General features: G+C 35.5%; 3 protein-coding genes and 1 pseudogene across 7 annotated transcripts; 2 read left to right on the top strand and 2 right to left on the bottom strand.

Annotated features, from left to right (window-relative positions):
- Window positions 1–187: 187 nt before the first annotated feature.
- On the top strand, window positions 188–4,430 carry LOC147392296 (CBL-interacting serine/threonine-protein kinase 12 pseudogene; annotated as a pseudogene). 2 transcript variants are annotated; one of them, XR_015182538.1, is made up of 3 exons: window positions 188–1,745; window positions 3,812–4,000; window positions 4,133–4,430. The product of XR_015182538.1 is annotated as a CBL-interacting serine/threonine-protein kinase 12 pseudogene, transcript variant X1 (transcript). The 2 variants fall into 2 exon arrangements; XR_015182539.1 differs by having other exon boundaries at window positions 3,798–4,000.
- Window positions 4,431–8,007: 3,577 nt separating this feature from the next.
- On the top strand, window positions 8,008–8,788 carry LOC147392295 (protein DOG1-like 3; the record flags this gene model as incomplete). The annotated part of the gene is given in 2 exon segments (XM_086459164.1): window positions 8,008–8,517; window positions 8,519–8,788. Coding segments are annotated over 2 exon segments (663 nt in total), but the record flags the coding sequence as incomplete, so codon positions are not given.
- Window positions 8,789–10,146: 1,358 nt separating this feature from the next.
- LOC147392294 (protein MALE DISCOVERER 2-like) lies at window positions 10,147–16,338 on the bottom strand. Of its 3 annotated transcripts, none has more exons than XM_086457461.1 (15): window positions 16,098–16,338; window positions 15,457–15,892; window positions 15,232–15,364; window positions 14,945–15,016; window positions 14,161–14,304; window positions 13,926–14,069; window positions 12,744–12,839; window positions 12,564–12,625; window positions 12,037–12,480; window positions 11,756–11,946; window positions 11,526–11,658; window positions 11,282–11,439; window positions 10,989–11,180; window positions 10,592–10,877; window positions 10,147–10,465 (listed from the first exon to the last, which is right to left on the bottom strand). In XM_086457461.1, exons 2-14 carry the CDS (start codon window positions 15,563–15,565, stop codon window positions 10,617–10,619), a joined length of 2,139 nt encoding a protein of 712 aa, XP_086313587.1. In that variant the 5' UTR covers window positions 15,566–15,892; window positions 16,098–16,338; the 3' UTR covers window positions 10,147–10,465; window positions 10,592–10,616. The 3 variants fall into 3 exon arrangements, with proteins under 3 accessions (XP_086313587.1, XP_086313588.1, XP_086313586.1); XM_086457462.1 differs by having other exon boundaries at window positions 10,148–10,426; XM_086457460.1 differs by lacking the exon at window positions 10,147–10,465 and having other exon boundaries at window positions 10,476–10,877.
- A 3,870-nt stretch (window positions 16,339–20,208) lies between these two features.
- Window positions 20,209–22,954, bottom strand: LOC147392293 (uncharacterized). The gene is made up of 5 exons (XM_086459455.1): window positions 22,085–22,954; window positions 21,897–22,010; window positions 20,793–21,428; window positions 20,617–20,700; window positions 20,209–20,521 (listed from the first exon to the last, which is right to left on the bottom strand). The coding sequence occupies exons 1-5, from the start codon at window positions 22,886–22,888 to the stop codon at window positions 20,423–20,425; spliced, it is 1,737 nt and encodes a 578-aa protein (XP_086315581.1). The 5' UTR covers window positions 22,889–22,954; the 3' UTR covers window positions 20,209–20,422.
- Window positions 22,955–23,094: the final 140 nt, after the last annotated feature.

Raw genomic sequence — 23,094 nt, 5'->3', positions numbered from 1 at the left:
GGCGTATGGTTAAATCATGAGTGCCGTTGTTGACTTGATGACGTTCGTCGTCCTCGATTCACGAATACTCGTTCTGTCGAGCTGTCTAACGGAAACGTCATAATTTTCCGCATCGTTAATCCTCGCCGTTAACTTACTTATTAAAAAAAAAAAACATCGCCGTTAACTTCGTACGCCAGTCTTTTAAATAGCTTGTCGTCTCACAAGTAACAAATAGAATCCAGAAGCCGAACTCGAAAGAAGAAAGCTTGAATCAGAGCTTTAATGGAGTTTTTTCAGAATTAGGGTTTGAACTTCGAACGCTTAGAACCTTCCATTCATGGCGGACAAGAAGAAGAAAGAAAGCCAAGCACTCTTGCTTGGGCGGTACGAGATCGGGAAACTCCTTGGCCATGGAACCTTCGCTAAGGTTTACCACGCAAGAAACATGAAATCTGGAGAGAGCGTCGCAATCAAAGTTCTCGACAAAGAGAAAATCCTCAAAGTAGGTTTAGTCGCTCAAATCAAGCGCGAAATCTCGATCTTACGTCGTGTTCGTCACCCTAACATCGTTAAACTCTTCGAAGTCATGGCGACGAAGGCGAAGATCTACTTTGTGATGGAGTACGTTAGAGGAGGAGAATTGTTCAAGAAAGTTGCGAAAGGACGGTTGAAAGAGGAGGTCGCGAGGAAGTATTTCCAGCAATTGATCTCGGCTGTTGAATTCTGTCATGCTAGAGGTGTTTTTCATCGAGATCTAAAACCAGAGAACTTGTTATTGGATGAGATTGGTAATCTAAAGGTCTCAGATTTTGGATTGAGCGCTGTATCGGATCAGATCAACCAAGATGGATTGTTTCACACCTTTTGTGGAACACCAGCTTACGTTGCCCCTGAAGTTCTTGCTCAAAAGGGATATAATGCGGCGAAGGTTGATATCTGGTCTTGTGGTGTAATTTTGTTTGTTTTAATGGCTGGATATCTTCCTTTTCATGATCAGAACATCACAGCGATGTATAAGAAAATCTATAAAGGTGAATTTAGGTCACCTCGTTGGTTCTCTCCGGAACTCACACGTCTCCTTACTCGTCTCCTCGACACGAATCCGGAGACTCGAATTACAATTCCAGAAATTATGGAGAACAAATGGTTCAAGAAAGGATTCAAACAAGTTAAATTCTACATCGAGAACGATCAGTTCTGCACTTTTGATGATGAAAATGTAGAATCTTTTACGGAGAAGTCATTTTCAGAGTCAGAATCTGAGCCAGATAGCCAGAAACGAGCAATTGGGTTACCTAGACCTGCGAGTTTAAATGCATTCGACATTATATCTTTTTCACCCGGATTTGATCTTTCTGGGTTATTCGAAGAGAGAGGAGAAGAAGCGAGGTTTGTTTCGGGTGAGCCAGTTTCGAAGATTATATCAAAATTGGAGGAGATTGCTAAGGTTGTTAGCTTCTCAGTGAGGAAGAAGGATTGTATGGTGAGTTTGGAAGGCTCGAGAGAAGGTGTTAAGGGTCCATTAACTATAGGGGCAGAAATATTCGAGTTGACCCCTTCTTTGAGGGTGGTGGAGGTTAAGAAGAAAGGAGGGGACAGAGGAGAGTATGAGGAGTTCTGTAATCGAGAATTGAAGCCTGGATTGCAGAAGCTTAGGCTTAGTGAATCCGCTTCTTCACAACTTCCTTTGCAGACCCTCGTGCTTGATGAATCTGCTGCCTCATATCTTCCTTCAGATACTGAATAGAGAGATGAAAAAAGAAGTATGTTTCCTTTTGTTTCTCCTCTGTTTTGTTTTGTTTTGATTTCTGTATCATAATCATATTTATCTTTATAATTTTCTCACATTGGTATTTGTTTTTTTTATATCTTCTTCTTGGGTTTGATGTCTTATTATATCTTGTAGTAGACTAGTTTAGATCACTAGAGAGAGTAGAATACACAGTTCAAGTTCTAAGCCTACATTTTGCTTTATTTTTTTAGTGTGAAAAAATCTTTACATGTTTCCATGAGTTTATACTGAGAAATGTATGAATAAAAGTTTTGATTTGTTCAAAACCCAAATAGAGTTACTGATGTCCTTCTATCCCCAAAATAAGCACTATAGGTGCATTTGGATTTTTATTTATTTATGAAAATTGAGTTTTCTTTGACATTGCATATGGGTTCTGCTTAAAAGATTAAAAATCTTTATTATTCTTTATTCTTGACAAAGCAATTGTAGATCACTAGAGAGTGGAATACAATAGCTCAAGTTCTCAGCTACAGTTTGCATATTTGGTTGAAATCCTAACAGAGTTACTGATGTCCTATTCCAAAAATAAGCACTATAAGTGATTTTGGGTTTTGCTTAAAAGCTCACAATAATGGCTATCAAGAGCAAAGAGAAGTTTTGAACTTGAGTTTTCTTTCACATTGCATAAGGATTCTCTGATTGCATTTGGGTTTAACTTAGAAGTTCACTATCTTTATTATTTCTGATTCTTGACAAGGCAGGGGGTTGTTAGGACATAGGTAGGGCCAAAACAGAAATGACATTGTGGCTTCAATTGGGAAAAGAAACCAAAATAGTCATTGAGAGTTTCTTTTAAATAGATAAATTATAATCACTAAGATTTTGGTACAAAATGAATAGTTTTTGGCTCTTTGCAACTGCTTTAAATTTGAGTTTCGAGCATGGTTTAAGGGATTGGTGGATCTCATGTCAAGTTGTCCTTTGGTGAGTCCAATTTGGCTAAACTTTTTTTAACTCGGTTTGACTTGCCTGTCTCACACTTATTTAGTCAAACTGGAATTTTAACTCGATTATAGAGATGACTCGATTCCAACTTAAAGTAATTTGTATGTGACTTGATCTTGATACAGCCTTGGGAATCGCTCAAGATTGGTTTGGGATCTTATGGAACAGTTGATTTGAGTCAGGATTAGTGCTGGACAATCTGAATCCTGATTCTGTTTTTATAAACCACGTGTTTTTGTTGTTGTATTGATAGTCTTAGTAATGACACCATTAATTAAAAGTAATGGCCAAGAATTTCCAAAATGATCATTTTCATTACCAGAGTTCAATTATCCAGAAGGTTGGAAAGATTGGAGGAGGATGTCCATGGAACTAGAGTTTGATGGTTAAAGTGGAGGTTCTTTTTAAGTGACGTGCGATCAAATCAAAAGAAAACTTTATAAGATGACACTAAGACGTGTTATGCTTTATAGAGCTGAATGTCATGCAATTAAACAAAGAGTCGTGATAATCTTACCCACGTGGCATACTCTATTGACACACCTGACGTGACAGGCTCGGGAACCGTAGATCAGCTCTCTTTGGGATACAAAAGTGCACCTTTTTATGTGGAACCGTAGTTCTGTATCCTGAGGAGAGCAAATCTATTGTTCCCAAGCCTGTCACGTTAGGGGGTGTCGATTGAGTATGCCACATGGGTAAGTCAGATTATCATGATTCTTAAAGAAACAAATGTTCTTAGATGAAGTGTAGCAGAAATGGAGATTTTGAGATGGATGAATGGAACAACTAGAAATGAACGCATTCTTGAAAATATAGGAGTAGACCCAATAGATGATAAACTATGGGAATGTTGATTCAGATTGCTCTTTCCCATGTAATGAAAGCCGATTACAACCTCAATTAGAGCGAATGCGGAAGCTGAAGGTTCTAATTTCTAACAAGAGCAAGAGAAATATGAAAAAGAAGTGGATTGCAGTAGTGAGATCTGAGATAAAAATACTCTTATATATGTTGTGTTTAGGTTGATGATGATTATTGTACTCGGCACGTTCAAAACTAATTAATGTCATAGTATTATTGTTGCAGGAAAATCTGATTAAAATTTATGAACTATACGATCAGTAAGCATCTAACCACCACACCTCATGATGCTGCTGAATCTTGAGGCACCTGTCGATATGCTCTCCGAAGCTTCGGTAAGTTTGCAGTTGAGACTAATAACATCAAAGTCGTGCTCACAGTGATATTGTTCGAATCCTGTGTCTTGGGGAAGAGGTGTGTATTTCTAATTATCTACATCTCCTTTTTCTTTCACAAATGTCCATCTTAATTTGTCATACAATTTTCATGTCACATAATTGCAATCTTTTGCATCCTGACAATATCATTGTAAATGACAATGTGTAGGGTGGTAAGCGTTGAGGTTCAAGTTGTTGCAGGGGTGTGGAAGAGAGAAGGGAGAGAGTAGCTCTACTGTTTCCTGGAATCTTCCTTCAGATATACTAAAAATTGGATGGTAAAAACAGTTTTTTGTTTTTTGTTTTGCTCCCTTTCTGTTTTGTTGTGGCTTCTGTGTCATGTATATATTTATTGTTAATTTTCTCTCTATGGTCTCTCTTGTACTATATAATAAGGTTCTCTCTCTTAGTCTAACTTATCTTCAACTTGAATATTATTTTTTCTAATTTTAATTGTTCTTTAAGAAGTCTAAATCATCCCAATTGTTTAAAATCTATAAAAATCCGATTTTAATATCCAAAAAATCCAAGGAAATACGAGACGTGAGACAATAATTTTACTTTCTTCCATCTTTGTTTCTTTTGAAAATCTTTAGGTTTCAAACAAATAGCAGAGACGGAAAAAGAAAAAACATATTATTTTAGGGTTTTGAGCCTATTTCTGTCAACAAATCGTTGAAACCTGACCTAAACTTAAATGCTATTTATGCTAAAATCCAATAAATTTAAAAAGGCACCGACTCAAGGGACCTAAGGAAATCCCGACGGAAGTACTCTTTTCGAGGAAAAAGGTCGAAGGTGAAAAGATCAAAATGTCAAATGAGTAGAGTGGGGGACCACAATTTGACAAGCTAGATCAACCACTTTGCACATCAACTCTTCCTAATCATCTAATTCTCATTGATTCGCCGGACATTGTGTCCAGCTACGTAGCACTTCATAGAAATCCACCTCGGAAATGAATTGCGTCGAGTTTGTCCAGCTGTAATATGCTATTTGGGTGGCGTCCACGTGGCCCGTAAGTGTGGACGCTTGTTAACCGAGTTTTGCTCTTGTACACCAGGAGTTTGTTAACTTCCCCATCTCCACATTCTTTTTATTTGAGATACCCCCATCTTTTTAAACTGATAACATGTCCCTTGACCTCAGTCTTTTCTCATAAACTAATAATAAATTACCTAAAGGTCCTCATTTTCAATTTTCAACCTTCACCCCTGTTGAAAGCTCTTAATTTTTTCTATTGGAATCAAATAATGGTTGACTCATTCAAAAGCGGAATTGATCACATTACCTTAAGTTCTATTTCATACTTCATCATTATATAATCTGAAAAAATTAATCATAATCAGAAAGAAATCATAAAATCTTGATCTTAATAGAAAATATATAGTAAATGCAGGTGCCAACTAGATTAGATGGTAAAGTCTTTGGGTGAAATAATCCTTTTAATTGTATGCATATGCTTATTTAATAATTATCCAATTAAATTTATCTAAATTAAGATAACAGTCTTAACCAATGTTACTTGGTTTGTTGGTTCGAATTTGAGTTTGTGGTTATGTCATTTGCAACTCTAGAATGAACTTGGTTCATAGGGGTAGGTAGGGATAATTCATCTCTTGGTTCGGTTTGGTTTCATAGATCAATTTGCTAGCTTGGTTCGCTTGTGCATATATAAATCAAGTATGCAAAATTATAATGTTAAAAAATTATAAGTTAAATAAAAATAAATAAATAATCCAAATCTTAAATTTAAACAATGAAAAAAGTATAATAAATTGGTTTGGTTCACTGAACCAATCAAAAAATTATTTGGTTCGGTGAACTTAATGCTTTGGTTCGTCGAACCCAATCAAAATTTGGTGGATTTGTGGCTCGCTTGATTTTATGAACTTAGTGCGAATTGTACTACAAACTAGTTTGCTTTGTACCGATTCGTGGTTCAGACTAGTAGCAATGAATAGGGTAACATAGGTCTTAACAATTAGTATTCTAGTAAACTTCAATCTTTTCGAGTTTCTTTGGGAGTCACCTCTTGAGAAGTAGATAAAATCTCAAGAAAAAATTTACCTTGGCAGTGTAAGATGACTAGTTTTGGAAAGAAAAATAAGGATATTTTGGTTAAAATTCAGATTTTGATGACTAATGAAGACTGACTCATGGAAAAAACACATGATTCCAATCGTTTCGACACAAAATCCAACTATTTAGATTTATTTTCAAAAGAAGTATCTTCGAGATGTGTGTTATTGGAATACACATGAATCTCAACGATTAGATTTCGTGTTTACACGAGTGGGATCTTGTGTTTGTCACCAAAAGTCGACAATTTGGCCGAAGTCCAATGGCCCAATATGAGGGCATTTACATCATTTTTCATTACTCTTGAAAACCACTTCTAATGGGGTTATAAGCTTCAGATTGGGCTGATTTTTTGTAAGGATGATCTCCCCACCATAGAGATCATCATCATACAAAAAAATCAATCAAATCCGAAACTTTTAACCCATATAAGACAAATTTTGTTCGAACGGAACCCATTAGGTCAAGGAGGAGTCGATAGTTTGAGAATCAAGAATTTGTAACTTATTATTACCAGTTTTTCTTATACATACTTACTTTGATCAGATCACAAAAATAATAAAAAAGAAAAATAAAGACTAAAAAATAATTTTGTTCGAGGGAGATTAGACCTACTTTAAATTAATTTTAGATGCTCAATCTTCAAATCCTACTAGGACTCAATAATTTTCTTTGAATATTTTTTAATTAAGGCTTAAGAATGATTTAAATACATAGCCAAGGAGAAAATCACCCATAACCCACTTTCCCTACAATATATGAATTAGTTTCTGAAGTCTTATTGGAGTAACATTGAAATGTACATCGCGGGGGATATTTTTGACGTGGATATGTTTTAGAACCATAGATGCGTTCATCGAGATACAAGTGAGATCTCAATGAAAGCATCTATGATTTTGAGACACATCCACGTTAGAAATGTCCCCCCCCCCCCCCCGCCCCCCACCCCCAAATGTACATTTTAATGTTACTTCAACATTAGCCTTTCCTATTAGATGAAACAAAACTCCCTCTTTCCATCCATGTTTTAAGTAACTAATTAAATTCTAAATAATAATGATAGGACAATACATTTATATTAATTAACTACCCTATCCCCATACAAGGAAGTATCTTATACATCACACTCCGAAACCTAAGTTTGGGGTTTTTATTTGATTCCGCTAGTCTTATTATATTAGTAAGAATTACACCCTTCCTAAGAATCCTTGGCTTAATTTGTGGTATTCAAAAATATGATCTGATGCTTCACGATTGCAGAGGATTCAAATATTTTTCAATGTTGAAATCTAACTTTAAGCTTGGGAGTTAGGTAGCCATCCATTTTAAAAATCTTGAATCAATCTCAAAACAAATTATTATTATTATTATTTTTTTTCTCTTTAGAATTTTTCTATAAAATTTTAAGTGGGGTGTTGTGTTTCATTTATGCAAAAAGACCCTTGATAATAAGGTTTAAAATCTTTACTATCTCTCGAAGGAAAGTGTTTCACTTCTGCCAATAAAAAGAGTCGTGATAATCTGATTACGTGGCACACTCAATCGACTCTCCTAATGTAACAAGTTCAGGAATCGTAAATCTATACACATTTTTACATCACGTTACGAGAATCGATTGAGCATGCCACGTGTACTATCAGATTACCATGATTAAAAAAGAAACTCAATATTCATTAACTGACGTGGCATGTAACATGTGCACAGAACCACTTCGATGACGTAGCATGTGTATCCGTTTCGCTGACGTTGCAGTGAGCAGCAAACCATTGATTTTATAAGTCATATCTCGAGGAAAAAAAACTACGGTTTTCTGGAAACTGCTTAGTCAGTTTAGAACAACTCTTTTCTTTTTGTACGGTCCCTCTGAAGTCTAAACTCCAAACTAACACATGGAACACCGAAGCGGCAAAATGAGTTGCTGTTCATTCCAACTCTGCTTCCAGTGTTGGATCTCCCAACTAACAACAACAGATCGAAGAGCTCCTCAAAGCAAGAACCGAAGATTCCCAAAATGAAGAAAAACTCAGATTTCTCATCGAAAAGAACATCAAACACTATCAAGAATACCATCGAAATCGAATCGATCTCACCCGACACGATCCTCTCTCTTCTTTCTCTCCCAACTGGTGTTCCTCCTTCGAAAAATCGTTCCTATGGATCGGAGGTTGCCGACCTTCTCTACCGATCCAACTCATTTACACTCTCTGTGGTTTAGAACTCGATGCTCAACTCTCCGAGTTCCTCCGAGGCGTGAGAAGGGGAAATCTCGGAGAGCTTTCAGCGAGTCAACTCAACCTGGTTAATGATCTCCACTGCACTATTGTCGTAGAAGAGGAGGAGATCTCGACTCGGTTGACGAGTTTGCAGGAGGATATTGGTGATGAGTTATTTTTAGTTTCCAGTGAGGAGAACGAGTTAGAACGTGTTGGTGAGTCAAATCGGGATGTGTATCCATGGGCACATGCTTGCGTTGGTACGTGTTGTGGAGGATGCAGATAAGTTGAGGTTGAAAACGGTGAAGGAGCTGATCAAGATCCTCACGCCATTACAAGCCGTTGATTTTCTTATGGCAGCTAAGATGCTTCATATCTCCATGCATGAGTGGGGCCAAGCGAGGCGTATCTGAGTTAACTCGGAAAGACTTAAAACAGGACAAGAACTAGAGAGTAGAGAAATGAGAAAGGAATGCATGGTTAACATGAGCAAAGTCTAATAAAATTTTTCTCTTTTGTTTTGGTTGTTATTGTGAGAAAATTCAAGAATGCACAAGACTTCCACTCCCTCAAATTTTGTGTGTTTTTTCATTGGTGTGGTCAAAGAAATTTCACAAAATCCAATTATCAGAATTTATCCTCGAGATAAGTATCATTATTGGGATATATGTATGGTGTGGGTGTTTAGTTACAGTTGACTAAATGGATGAATAAGATACTTCCACGTGACCATTAAGGTAAAAGAAGGTAGAGTTAGAGAAGACACCTGTCTCATCTTTAAATATAATAGTCATATTCAACGGATGAGAGATTTAGCTGAGATACCCACGTGACGACTTAGCTAATCCCCTAAAAGAACTCAATTGGAGTGACGTGGCAGAACACTCGACTAGACACAATTGAGTAGTCTATTAGTTAAAAGAAAAATTATAAGAGTTAGAGTGATCACAATAAAATATTTTTAGTGATCTTAAGATCCTAATAGTATATTCACAAGTCAATTAAGCAAGTGGTATAATTAGGTCATGTGTTTGAAACTCTACTAAGCAATGAATTTCTTGGGGCTACCTTGCAGGGTCTGATTGACACTCAACTCAACCAGTTGCATGTTGGACTTTTCAAGGGGGGTGATGTGTGTGACCATGAGATTAAATCCCTTTTGAAAGGTGGGGATACCCACCATAATAAGCGGAAAAAAAGAAGAAGAATATTTGTAGAAAATGTTACTAATTCAATAAGACTCTAGAAGTCCATAAATCGGAGTTTTGTCGCATAGGTAAAGGACTTTTTGATTCTATCACTATCTTGACCTTTATTTATTCTTTGTTAACTTGATCATCAGAGAGTCTTGACATGGTAAACCCTCTCAGATTTGAGATTTTTTTTACAAGAATCATAAGAAAGATCTTCATCAAGATTTGAGTCTGGAGGTGAGATAATCATTTTTACCTACAATTGGATTTTGTATTTTCACAGTCGGGATCATGCATTTTTTGAATCAATCCTTTTAATAACACAAATTTTGAACATTTTTTACCTTAACTTGAAATAGTAGGAACATTTTCGTCATTATGTTAAATTAGTAGGTGGCATGTGCCACATCAAATGTAATCCAAAAAAAGAATTTATGCATTTTAAATTATTTATAATATTTTAAAATTATTTAAAAAATTTAAATAGATAATCTAATATATACCATATTTTGTCATTTAATGTATTATAATTCTTTTTGTAATGTAAAATATTAACTACTCTCCAAACAATTCACCTCTGCAAACAAATATATTAAGGGACGCATCTCATATGAAGAATGCATATAGTTGTGCAATTGAACAAAACATGTAATTGCGAATGATTAAGTCATATCTAACATTTGAAATAGGCTAAAACCACAAATCAATCACAAAACACAGCAACTTCTCTTCCCATGTTCTTCAGTTTGCAGATGACAAACAAAGCAGAAAAATGTGATTGAACAAAATCAGTCCAAAAACTTCAAAAGACCCTAAAAGAATTTACAGTCCCCAACAACAGCCTATTTAAAAAAGAATTGTTTACAAGATAAAATGATTAATGCAGAAAGACTGAAATCTCAATACCACTTTGTTATTTTTTTACATCAAATTAAGTACACATTGTGTATAAAAATAGGGTGGGAGTCAGGGCACCTGCGTGTGAAACCTGGGATCACACTTTTATTGTAATGGCTAGGAGAAGAATCAAATAAAAGAATAATCATAATAGGATACAGATATCTGTGGGGAAAACATGTATTATACAGATAATCATTGAATATGTGATCTACAGACATAGTGAAAGAGAGCTTGGCTTACAAAGCATAGAAGAGTGTTTGAAACCTTAAGTAGCTTCCACAGATAGGATCTCAAGTTCTGCCCACCATAGAGGAGAAAGTCTCGGGGTCGCCGCATCAGGTGAGATAGCAATCACTTCTCTTAGTTTGGCAGTGATCTCCCTCATTGTTGGTCTTTTCCTTGGATCTTGATGAACGCATTCTTGAATTACCTCACAAATTATATCAAGCTCGCTGTTTTTAAATGACTTGAGTGTAGGATCGATCATGTAGCTGATGTTCCGCTTGTCATTCAAGTATTCGGAAGCCTAACACATAAAATAATAACTCCCTTTATCAAAATTATTAGTAGAAAATAAAAATAAAAATAAAATTCAAGACCCAAAAAAAAAAAAAAAAAAATCCAATATGGAATTTACCAAATTCATGAGTGACCCCTGTTCTTCAGAGCATGGGAGCTTCCCAGAAATAATTTCGAGCAACAACATTCCAAAACTGTAGACATTCGTCTCAGGATCCACAATTGGAAGCATTTCGGAATGTTTCGATTCATCTTGTCCAGAAACCTTTGACTGAGCTGAAGTATATGACCAGAAAGTGAGATCTGCAATCTGAGACAACAAAAAAGAAATATGAAATACGCCATAAGAAGATCAAAAAGAGAGTCAAGAATAAGATTTCTGAGGAAACATTATAAGTGTGGTGGGACTACCTTAGCAGCATAATCATCTGTAAGGAAAACAGCATTTGATTTCAGATTGGGGTGTATGACAGGTGGGCTCAGCTCAAGGTGCATGTATTGAAGACAATAAGCTGTTCCCATTATAATTCTCATCCTGGCATTCCAATCAAGATGTTCAACTTCTTTTACTGCGAAAAACATAACAAAGAATGTGACCCTCGAGTGCTAATAATGTAATTTACTCATTGAAAAATAAATTTAAGTAAAATCTTACCATGTAGATGCTCAAAGAGGGTCCCATTGGGAGCATATTCAAACACCATCATCCTAAGGAAATGTTCATCTTCCTCACAGTAGCCCAAAAGATTGACAAAGTTCTTATGGTTCACCCTCGACAGCGTATCAATCTACAAATATTCAAAGAGAGAGAAAGGATCACAAAAGGGTGCAAAATAAGTAGAATCAATTAAGCTAGCCTTTCCAAGTACAACATAATTCAAAAACCTTTTTCCTGTAGGCCATTTCCAAGCTATCTGACCATTCTTTGAATGATGCAATTGGAGTCGACGAAACAGCAATCTCAACTCCACTTGATAGTGTCCCCTTGTAAACCGTGCAATCGTCAATAGTGTCGATAATATTGCTAAAATCTTCACAAGCAGTTTCTAGTTCCGAGCGATTCAATTTGGGCACCCCTGCATTTTCAAATCAACCTACATATTTCACTTCTGTGGGTAATGTCGAATTAGAATAAATATATTTTAGTTGTGAATGAAAACTATCACCTGTGACAAATGCCTTCAGCAACTGGCCACTTATTCCAGTCTTCCAAGGACTGATGGTCTGGACTCCTTTGCTTTGGCATGCACAAAGCATGGCCGCAGCAAAAGTGAGAAGTAATGCCACACCTGGAATCGCCAAAACATATTCCCAACTCTTTCTAGATAAACCACCGGTTTCTTGAGGGTTCGGTGTATTGGAATTTTGGTGTGAAAGAGGATCCGTTGGGGAAGGTATTGGCGAAGATGGAGGAGATTGGTTTTTCTTGCCACTTGGTACTGCAGGGAAAGACCCACTGCTTCGGGTGAATGGAATAGTAGTCGTTTGCTCAGGCGGGGCAGTGTCGCTCGCTGGTAGAGCGGGGAGGTTACTGGATTCTTGAAGCAGTCTACGACGTACAAAGTTTACTATGTGATGTACATTGTGTACTATATATGATTCAGCAGAACCTGACAATAATAGAACAAATTTCATTTTGTTGCTCGGGGGCATAAATTTTACCATCAAGGAATGGTTTTCAGTTTTCACTTACTTGGCATATTGTCACAATATCTCCCTCCACAGACGTGTAAATAGCTCTTTTTGAAGTTCAACCTTGATAGAAAAGTAAACGATTTCCTCAGTAGATGAAAATAAGTACTATTAATATAAACTACAACCCAAAAGAAAAATTAGAAAAAAAAGAAGAAGGATCTAGAAGTTTGGTCCATACAGTGGCAATACATCGAGATAACGAAAAAGTTTTTCTCTAATCAAGACCATGAAAGAGTCTGCCTTCTTCATTTGTTTCAAGCTTTTCTGCCAGATACTGCCCAAAACATATTTTATCAGTAGATGTTTGGGAGACATGATAGTATTCCATTCTGGATGTGTTTCTTGATCAATTAAAAAATAGTAAAATAATGGAAATAGCTAAAAACAACTTTCAAATAACATGATCCAAGTACTTCAGGAATCCCAGAATGTGTATGAACTCTATTTAGTGAAGATTACCCCAACAATCTCAAGTGGTGATTGGTCAACCACACAGACACAGACATGATCAGGAGAACAGGAAATGGCCCTCACTCAAGTGAAGAAGTCCAAACCCATTTCCTAAAATATTCATGATGGTTCCTATATGTTCATGATTTTCAATTTTTTCCATGATATTTTCATAATTTTAGAAACTTCAACAAAATATTTCCATTGCCAAGCTGACCGAAATATACATGCAAATTGAAATTTAGAACTTGTGTACACAAAACAATAATCTTCTTGTGAACTTCAAACCTTTGAGAAATATTTTGAAAATATAAGCAAAAAAAGACGCAAAAACAACTCAATCCTAAACCCTAATGGTTGAAAGGGATAACGTCCTGCCAAACCTATGAACTAAGATATTTTTCTTTAGGGGATGCGTGTATAATTGCCTTCCCTAGCAAGAGAACAGTTAAGATAGCTTATATTGCAAGGTGTCCCTCTTGAGAAGAGTTGGGATTTCTTTGCAATATGCTAATATAGATATATATACTAGAATTTGTCCGTGCCTACGACATGGTCATCCTCTTTGGGGTTAAGGGGGTAAAAGAGGAAAGACAATAAAGTTGTAGGGACATTATTGAAAAAGGGGTAGAAGGGTGAAGGCAATAAAGTTGAAGGAGTATTGTTGGAAAAGGGGAGAAGAGGAAAGAGAAAAAAGTTCGAGGGGTATTATTGGAAAGGGTGAGAAGAGAAAAGGAAATAAAATTGAAAGGGTATTGAAATTATTCCTCAAGATGCGTGCGAGATTGAATCAGAATCACTCTTTATGGGGGATAAACATTGGGGAAGACAACCATTGTGTTTTCTAATATATACATATACATAAAAACTTGGCAATGATACTGCATATTATGAATGGATAATCTATTACCAATGTTCAAATTTTCTATGTAGACAGCTGATTCCAGAGGCCACAGCATATGTAAGGTTTTGATCGAACTGTATCTCGGAGAGCATATCAAGCTTCCCAAGCTCACGAGGAATGCTTCCTTGAAATTTATTGTTGCAAAGCAGCCTGGAATGCAAAAATAGTACCTAATCCATGTAAGTTGACATTTGGAGCCAAGAAAGGGAAACAGAGGTGCAACTCTGTAAAATGGACTCACAAGCGCTTCAGTGATAGCATCTGGCCCATTTCTGATGGAATTATTCCACTTAAGTTATTGGCCCTCAAGTCCAATAGCTCCAGTGTGGTAAGCCCTCCAATCTCTTTAGGAATGACACCCATGAAGTGGTTCTTGTGGAGGTTACTGCCAATCCAAACAAATATAAAGTTAAGACAAATCCAAAAATATTCAATAGGAAAATTCTGAATCATAGAGAACCAACTGAACTTTCGATGCCACACATCTAAACAAAATTCATAGGAAATGGAAAGAGAATAGGAGGGATCACAAAGACTAAAGGTAGCCAAGATTATATTGCATTCAGTGGGCAGCCCTCCCTTTATTAACAGAAGCTTGGCTTTATTAAAAAGACCTTGTTGAAGCTCTCCAAGGAGCGAAGCCACTTTACTGAGTTTACAAGGTGAATGAGTGAAGCCTACATTTGTTGGACCGTATCTTGCTTGGACCAATATTCCTAGCTCCTTTCTTCAGTTTAAACAATGTCTAATAGTCCCAAGATTGTATTGAATGCACTATATATTGTAATAACTGCAAAATTACATTAAAAAGTGTCGTTTTTGTAAAAAAAAAATTAGGTTCACAATATTGGACACTTTTGTTACTCAAAATTACACAGAGAAGCAACTAGGGCATGGCAATGGTATTTATCTAGAACTATGTCAATGAGCCAAAAAAAAAAAAAAAAAAAAATTTAATTAATTAAAAATTTTAAAAATAAAAAAAAAATTAAAAACAGAAGCTAAATAGGTAAAATATTGCTTACAGATATTTTAAGTGACTAAGTTTCCCAAGCTCAGGCGCCAGTATTCCTCCCAAAGAAAGTCCTTTTAGATCCCTACAAGAGAGTTAAATAAGATTTTGACGTACGCAAACATAAATAAAACAAATCTAAATTGTACAAGAAACAAACTTCACCTCAAACACAATTTTTCATTAATTTAGATACAATTTCATATTCGTTCTTATACTCAACAACCAATCCAATTCTTAGAGAAAACAAGTAAAACCAATAGAAATTTTTACTTATTTTTCTTTAGATGATGAACTTACAGCATTTGCACTTTACCACCCACACAATGAACGCCGGACCACATACAAGGGTTCTCATCGTTAGGATTCCAATTCACAAATGTGCCATAAGGATCACTATCCACACTTGCCCGGAATTCCAATAATGCCAATCCTGTTTTTTTTTAAACACCAATTATTATCTAAAAGAAACAACCACCAAATAATCTTGTAGCATAAAGAGGCAACAACAAGCGAAAAGTATACCTTCGGAGTTAAGCGACCAACATTGTTGGATATGGTGGAGAAGCATCCAGGCCATGAAACAAGAGACTATGTGGAGCTGGAATCCGAAAGGGTTCCATCGACGCACCATTGCTTAATCGACCGTGATGATATGAGAACTCGCCAGTTTTTTTTTATATATATATATAAAACACGACTTTCGATTTTATCTTACTTGTCAACAAATTTGTAAATATCAAAATTCCTATAACAATTAACAAATTTACTAATCTAATTAAAATAAACAAAAGAAAAATGATCGAACTCGTTGTGATCGGTAATCTTCCAATGATCCGAATCTCTCATCTTTATGAGTTTTAATTCACATTAGGTGGTTGATTTCATCGACAATTGCAGAGCCCGATTCGATAAATTATCTCCAAATCAGAAACTCTTACCAAACAATTACAATTTACAACTGAAACACATAAAACCAGAATCAGAATTCCCGATTCAACAATCTAAATAGATAAAAAATAAAAAAATATATTCCAACAAAGGCATCTATGAACCCTAATGAAACTATAAAAAAAAAAAAAAATGAGAAAGTTGAAGAGATGCGCCTTTGTTTGCAAGCAAACGCTACTAGAAAAGTATGAGAGAGATAGAGAGGTAAAATTTACCTGAAGGGAGGGGTAAAATGGGGATAGAATGAGAATTGTGGGAATTTTTTTCTTAATTTTGTGGAGATGAAGAAGAAAAAGATAGAAGGGTAAGGGAGAAGACGAAGGCAGCAAAGAAAAAAAATATTTTTTTTTCTCTCACTGCCCTTAATGAGCTGATCTCAAAATTTCTTTTAAGACATTATCGATATCAGAGAAGCTTCGTTGGCTCTGCTTTCTCTCCCGTCTTCTCTTCTATCTCTCTCTCTCTCACCTTCCAACCCCGCCAATTCTCCTAACTCCTAACTGTTTTTTCTCCTTGTTTTCCTCATTTCTTTTTTTGGATTATTAGTGGGACGTCCCTAACTGTTTTTTGGATTATTAGTGGAACCCTAAATGTTTATTTTTAGAGACATTTACTGGGAAGATCTATCTGTTTGCAATTTTATTACAAAATCTCCTTTACTTTATCAAGTTTGTTACTTTAACCAACCTTATTTTACGAATCATGCTACCATGACTTACTTAGTAAGATTTCAAATCTTAATAAGGATTGTTGGGCCCACATTAACTTACTTATGGTAAGCCAATTTCAAACATTTTTTTGTTAGATGAAGATTTAACCTTCCACATTTTATTTAATATTTGAGACACCCTATTCTTGTTCATCTGGTCTAATAAATTATAGGATAAATTACATTTTGACCCCTTATAATTTGGCATAATTCCATTTTGACCTCTTAATATTTTTATAATTGGGCTTACCTCCCTTATAGACTTAGGGCTGTCAATGGATAGTTAAAATCTGAAAAATCGAATATTATTAAAATTTTTTGGACATTGAATATCGGATTCAAATGAATTTTACTATCTGAATGCATTTCGAATACGGATTCAAATAGTGATGTATACAATTTGATAATATTATATATGACTCTAATTTAAGTTAATAAAGTAAAATAAAATATAAATCTTTATTTCCTTTGGTTTGAGTTTATTTCTAACGCAACTCTCAATCATCCTTTGGATTCAGTCGACCTAGGGCTTGTGGTCTCTTCCTTTAATCCTTTATTCTTCTGATGATCTTGTTTCCAGTGTTGACGATTGCAAGTAAGGCAAGCATCCTCTCTTTTGTTGACAGCCCTACATTATAGTTATCTAATGGGTTCAATTACTCGCTTTCGTCAATTTTTTTTTTTGGATAACTGGATATCTCCTTCCATCAAATTGATGTCAACCTAATTGTTAGGTTCCTTTTTTAAAAGACTATTTCACCCGTTTTAAAATGTTATTTTTCTTTTTTATAAATAAAAATATGACTGAAAAAATGGGTTCAATGAATGCTTAGATGGGGCATTTTAATTTGTGTTTTAAAACTTAATTTTTAATATAAAAGAAGAGGGTAAAATAGTAACATAGCATCTAAAATTTAACCCCTTTAATGAAAGGGTTGGTAAGCGCAATTATCAAAATATAAGAGGGTTAAAATGGAATTATACCAAACTAAATGGGATCAAAGTGTAATTTATACTGAATTATAAGAAAATGACTTAAGTACCTTCCTCTTCAACCATCAGTAAAAGAACCTTCATTTTTCTTTCCAAAATGGACATCTTCAACCTTGAGATTCTAAAGCTCTTTTACCAAAACGTGCCCTAAAAATTGAATTTTTTTATTTTAATTTTGAAAATGATAATTTACTATTTTCGAAACTAAAATGAATAATTTACTATTTTTAGAGTTTTTAAAAAAAATCCTATTATTTTTGGAATTTCCCCTTCTATCTACTTCAACCTTCGTACCTAGAGAACATGGAGAATTATAAAGATAATGGAATTTTGGGTAAGAAAAATCAAGGATTTACCATGAGATGTGAGGGTGAAATCAAAATAGATGGATTGAAGTTGAGGCTCGATAATTTAAAAACAATTTATCATAGAGTTTGAACAACTTGATGATTAAATATTTCTGGGAGAAAAATCAAAGTTTTTGACTAAAAAATGAAGATGAAGGCATTTGGGACATTTACATTAGTTTATAAGAGAAGACAGAAGTCAAAGGATCATGTCACAGTTTAAAAGGATAGAAGGGTATCACAAATATTCATCAAACGTGGAGGGTTATATCTAACTAAATCACCCTTTTTTATAGAGCTAAGTAGTGGTGGGGAGTGCGGCCCAATCCTCTACACCACTCTCCCCGCTGACTCGGCACATATTTTCTGGAAAAAAAATAACGTTTAAGAAAGATTTACTACCATCTTTAACATCAAAGGATAAAATTAAAAAAATATTTCTTAATAAGTCTTCTTTGCAACATCTCTTATTATTATTATAAAAAAACTAATTATTGTAAAGAATCACCATAATCAATAATAAATGAAAATAATTATTGTTATTATAATTGAGTCATAAAACTTTAAGAATAAAAATTAATGATCAAATTATAATTATAAGATAGAAATTAGTTTTAAATTTATATGCTTTCATCACCCAGAGTTGTGTAAGCTAAGGACATCATGGATTTGATTTAAGATTTCATGGAGAGTGCTAGAAATTTCTATAGAAGATGTTCTCAAAGAATTTTCATAAAGGAAACCATCATGCAACATTCTTTGCTCTCATTAGAAAGAAAGAAGGTAGGAAAATTTTCCTCTGACATTCACTCCCTGATGTGACATGGGCTAGAACCATAGATCTTTTTCCTTGGGAAACACAACTGTACATCCCCATAATATTTCTAATTGGGTATCCTGAGGAAATAATCTATGGTTCTATTACATGCCACATTAGGGAGTGTGTGTGTGTGAGAGAGAGAGAGAGAGAGAGGGGGGGGGGGGGGGGTGTTAGAAAACCATTCATGTAGAAACTATGAGGAAAACACTCGAAACAAACAGGAAAGTTATAAATAAAAAAAAAAAAAAATGCAGGCGATCTACATAAAATTACTAGAAAAATATCAAATCCAGGTAGAATAAAAGCTCAGAGAAGAGACCCACCCTTGGTTGAATGAATCCTATTACCTGCAATGGAAATGGAGAACTAGAATTTGGTACAAACCATAACGCTATGAGTGTCTTCACAAGAAGCCTAGAATTCTGGAACGTTACATAGATGTGTGATCATGGCATTGAGGACACTGGAGAAAATTTCTTGGTCAATCTCAGAATGAGAATGCCATTAACTGGCCTGCCCAACAGTTTTCTGATAGAGGTTGAAGTAGACACGATTTCTAGCGAAAATTACCCAAAGATGCACCAACCAAACACTCCACAGGAAAGATGATAAAATGGAGAAATACTCACCAAACACCCAATTGAATTCACTAATATAGAAGATATTTGGTCTTCCCCTAGAGGACATGCTGATGTAAAAAAAAATGGACAACACACCACAATATAAGAACTTCAGTTCCCATGAAACCTCAAGTGCTTTTTTACTAAATACGTTATTCTACTTTAAAATTTGGAGCATACGTAGGCCTTGCTTGGATAACATGTTCTCCAAAACCTTTTCTACATCAATAATGCAGCATAATTCCTGCAGTACGATGTCCAACCTACTCAACTTTGCAATAATATGCTAAAAGACAAACATAAAAAATTCTGCCTAGTTGAGACCATTTCTCTTTAACATGAACAGAAGACTTGGCTTCTGACAGAGTGCAAGGAGAAACAAGATTTGTTTAGCTGACCCCAAATCTTTGGGATAAGGGTTTGTTGTTTGTTTGTTTTGTTCTGTATTGATAAAAGGGAATTACAAACGGTTACTGTCTCAGAAATTACCCCCAAATCCTAGTTGTGGGTGAGAAAAAAGTGACAATGATACACTAAGTTTGAAAATGAGTGTCGACAACCAGAAAAATCCCAAGATTATATGAATAAACCCATTCGAATAACATAAAGCACGGAAGGATAAAATACATCTACAAATTAGTGAGAAGCAACGGTCACTCAATTCTGACAGAAAATCATAACTAACAAGTGTTTTTGTGTGCTTATGTGTAATTTCAGGAGGATAAGGGGGCAGGTTGAGGACTCATCTTATTCACAATTTGTTTTTGTTTTTAATCATTGTTTCTTAAACATTATGGCAAGTTATTTTTCCACTCCAAGACTGAAAGAAAACGAGAATTTTGAAACAAAAACCTCCTCCTTATTTCATGAACATTCATTTTGCTAATTAAAAACAGTCACACATCTCGAGTAGTATGGGAACAAATCATACATTTAACAAACTCATCCTGAACCATTCATCATAAATAGAAAAAAAAAACATAAAATTATATGAAAGACAAAGCAAACGATGTTCGAAAAACTCCTAATGTAGAATACTCATCTCGCTCGGTCAATCCTCTGAATTCTCCTTATCGATTATTACAGAATCTACAATTTCCCTGTGAAGACCTTGCCCTTCACCCACGGGTCCATCTTTTTTTGAACTCACCTGCATTACATATCATGTAAAATAAGCAATGTATATACTACCACCATCGAAGATCTTAAACTAAAAGATCAGCTCATCATGCAATCCGCTAATACCAAATTATTTATCCCTGTGGTAACAACAATTTCTTTGTCAAGATCTTTCTTTTGGTCATTGGCATCATCTTCCTTCGAACCCATCTGCACCATATAATAACATTTGAAAGCAAATAACACGTTACATCACTAAAGTAAAATAACAATGTAGATGTATCATTGGAGCAAACAATTACCTTGGTTTCTGCTTGAATCAAGTTGTGTCCAAGGGGCTCACCGATTGAAAAAACATTATTCGGAAACTGTTTAATATCCCAACCAAGAATTTGGCAAATGGCCTGACCAAACGCTCGGTGTGCCCTCTTTCGCTTAGTTTTAGAGATTGTTGTTGAATGTTGAACAAGTGCAATGCAAGTCTTAAATCTCTTCCCAGCTTTCTTCCCAATTCCACTACAAGCCAAGCAACAAAATTCTCCGCCTTTGCAATTCTTCTCATAATAATCCCTCAACTCACTATCTTCCGTAAAAATACCCAAAAAGAACTCCAACTCTTCGGACTCATCGTTGTCAGATTCCATCGAGTCGTCCTCATCTTCTTCTTCATTGTCTGAACCAACCATGCTTGAGAAAAAACCCTGAGAGGCCTTCAAACCCTTCTGTTGCAATTGGAGAGCTGTCAACTTTGCTTCTTCTTCTGTGGAAACTGGTCTAGTGCTGGGACAGATCTGTGAATCCAGTTTAGGCCAATCGGTGCCTTTCCGAGGCTCTGGTTTGGGGTCACATGGCCAGGCCAGATTTGAAACTAGTGGAGGGTTACAATCTTCGTTGCTATTGTTTTTCTTCTTCTTCCCTCTTTTTTTCTTCTCATGTTCCTTTGAACCATAGTCACAAAGTCGGAGTACGGGTTTAAACCGGCAAGGGAAAACTTCGGAAAAAACGTTGAAAACGGGAAAAAAGCGATAAAAATAAAAGATTTTATATATGTATATAATGAAATTCATAAAATCAAGTTATTATCATCAAATCCCATATTTTTACATTTATGAATCACCAAATTCTATTATGTATCAAATCCCACATTGAAAAATAAAGAAAACGTTAAAAACAAAAATTCCTGTGTAAAAAAATACATGAAAAAACGAGAATATAATGTGTTTTTTTTTTAATTTTTTATCACGAATGAAAAAGTCACATTTTGTAATCATCAGATATGCAAGACGTGTTTTTTGTTAAAAATCGCCATTTTTTGTTACTATGCTTTGAACCCATCTACATCGAATGATCTTTAAAAAGCAAATAACACTTTCCATCAATAAAGATAAATAACTCTAAATTCTAACCTGGAAATCCATGGATTCATTATGAGGATCTTGATTCTGATCACTACCAGCAATATCATCATTCACAGAATTTACAACATTGCCACTGGTGCCACCACATTCCTCAAGATCAACCTGCATTGTAATTTGTAAAACTTAATAGAATTGAATTTCAAATACGTAGATGTCTTGTTCGGTCAAGAAATTACCTTTGTTTCTGCTTGAGAAGACAAGATCCGTCCAAGGGGTTCATCCATAGACAAAACTATATTCGGAAGCCTTTTAATATCCCAACCCAGAACACGACAAATGGCCTGCCCAAACGCTCGGTGTGCCCTCTTCCGCTTAGTTTTAGAAATCGACATCGAATGTTGAACAAGTGCAACACAATTCTTAAATCTTTTAACAGATTTCTTCCCAATTCCACTACAAGCGAAGCAACAAAACTCCCCACGTTCGCAATTCTTCTCATAGTAACCCCTCAATTCGCTATCTTCTTTAAAAATCCCCAAAAAGAAGTCGAACTCTTGGGACTCAGTTTCTTCCATCCAATCTTCCTCCTCTTCTTCTTCTTCTCCATTTTCTTCTCCTTCATTGTCTGAATCAATATTTCTTGCAAAGAAATCTTGAGAAGCCTTCAAACCCTTCTGTTGCAAGTGCAAAGCTGCATATTTCTCTTGTTCTTCAGCGGAAAGCGGTCTAGTGCTGGGACCGGACTGTGAAACCGGTTCGGGCCAACTGGTAAAATTTCGAGGCTCCGGTTCGGGTTTACATGGCCATACAACATCTGAAACTTGGGGAGTCTTCTTTTTCTTCTTCTGAGTCTCCTTCTTGAAGGAGGTGGAACTACAAGGGCGCAGGTGGTTGTTGGCTTTGGGTTTAGGGTTAGGGTTAGGGTTAGGGTTTGGTTGTCGAGGTGGGCCTTGGTGCCAGAGAGAGTGAAGATAGCGAACTTCATCGCTCCATAGCTGTTCAAGAGAAGGAGAAGCAGGGAGACCTCGTCGTGGATTCATTCAAGTGTTTGCAGATCGCAAGTGAAGATGAAAGATCGTAACCGTACGAGGTAAAATTGGGGGTTTACGAATGAAATGACTCATATTGATTTAGTCGCGATTTTTTCAAAAACTTCTTGACGTAATTTTTGAAAAATTCGTGATTTAATCGCGATTTTTTAATAAATAACATTTTTTTTTTGTTCACTATGTTTCCATGAGAAGAT

The sequence above is a fragment of the Akebia trifoliata genome, chromosome 11, assembly GCF_017979445.1.
Source record: "Akebia trifoliata isolate Shusen 1 chromosome 11, ASM1797944v1, whole genome shotgun sequence".
Taxonomy (NCBI): domain Eukaryota; kingdom Viridiplantae; phylum Streptophyta; class Magnoliopsida; order Ranunculales; family Lardizabalaceae; genus Akebia; species Akebia trifoliata.
The sequence above is the reverse complement of the archived record's forward strand: the minus strand, read 5'-3'. Positions and strand labels throughout refer to the sequence as shown.

Excerpts from the sequence above, each read along its gene's own strand:
- LOC147392294 (XM_086457461.1), bottom strand. The coding sequence starts at position 15,565 with ATGGTGCGTCGATGGAACCCTTTCGGATTCCAGCTCCACATAGTCTCT. Across the intron at positions 12,626-12,743 it reads TATCTCGATGTATTGCCACT|GTTGAACTTCAAAAAGAGCT; the intron begins GTATGGACCAAA and ends TTTTCTATCAAG. Across the intron at positions 11,440-11,525 it reads CCTCTTTGAGCATCTACATG|TAAAAGAAGTTGAACATCTT; the intron begins GTAAGATTTTAC and ends TGTTTTTCGCAG.
- LOC147392293 (XM_086459455.1), bottom strand. The coding sequence starts at position 22,888 with ATGAATCCACGACGAGGTCTCCCTGCTTCTCCTTCTCTTGAACAGCTA. Across the intron at positions 21,429-21,896 it reads ATGAATCCATGGATTTCCAG|GAACATGAGAAGAAAAAAAG; the intron begins GTTAGAATTTAG and ends TATGGTTCAAAG. Across the intron at positions 20,522-20,616 it reads CCACAGGGATAAATAATTTG|GTGAGTTCAAAAAAAGATGG; the intron begins GTATTAGCGGAT and ends TATGTAATGCAG.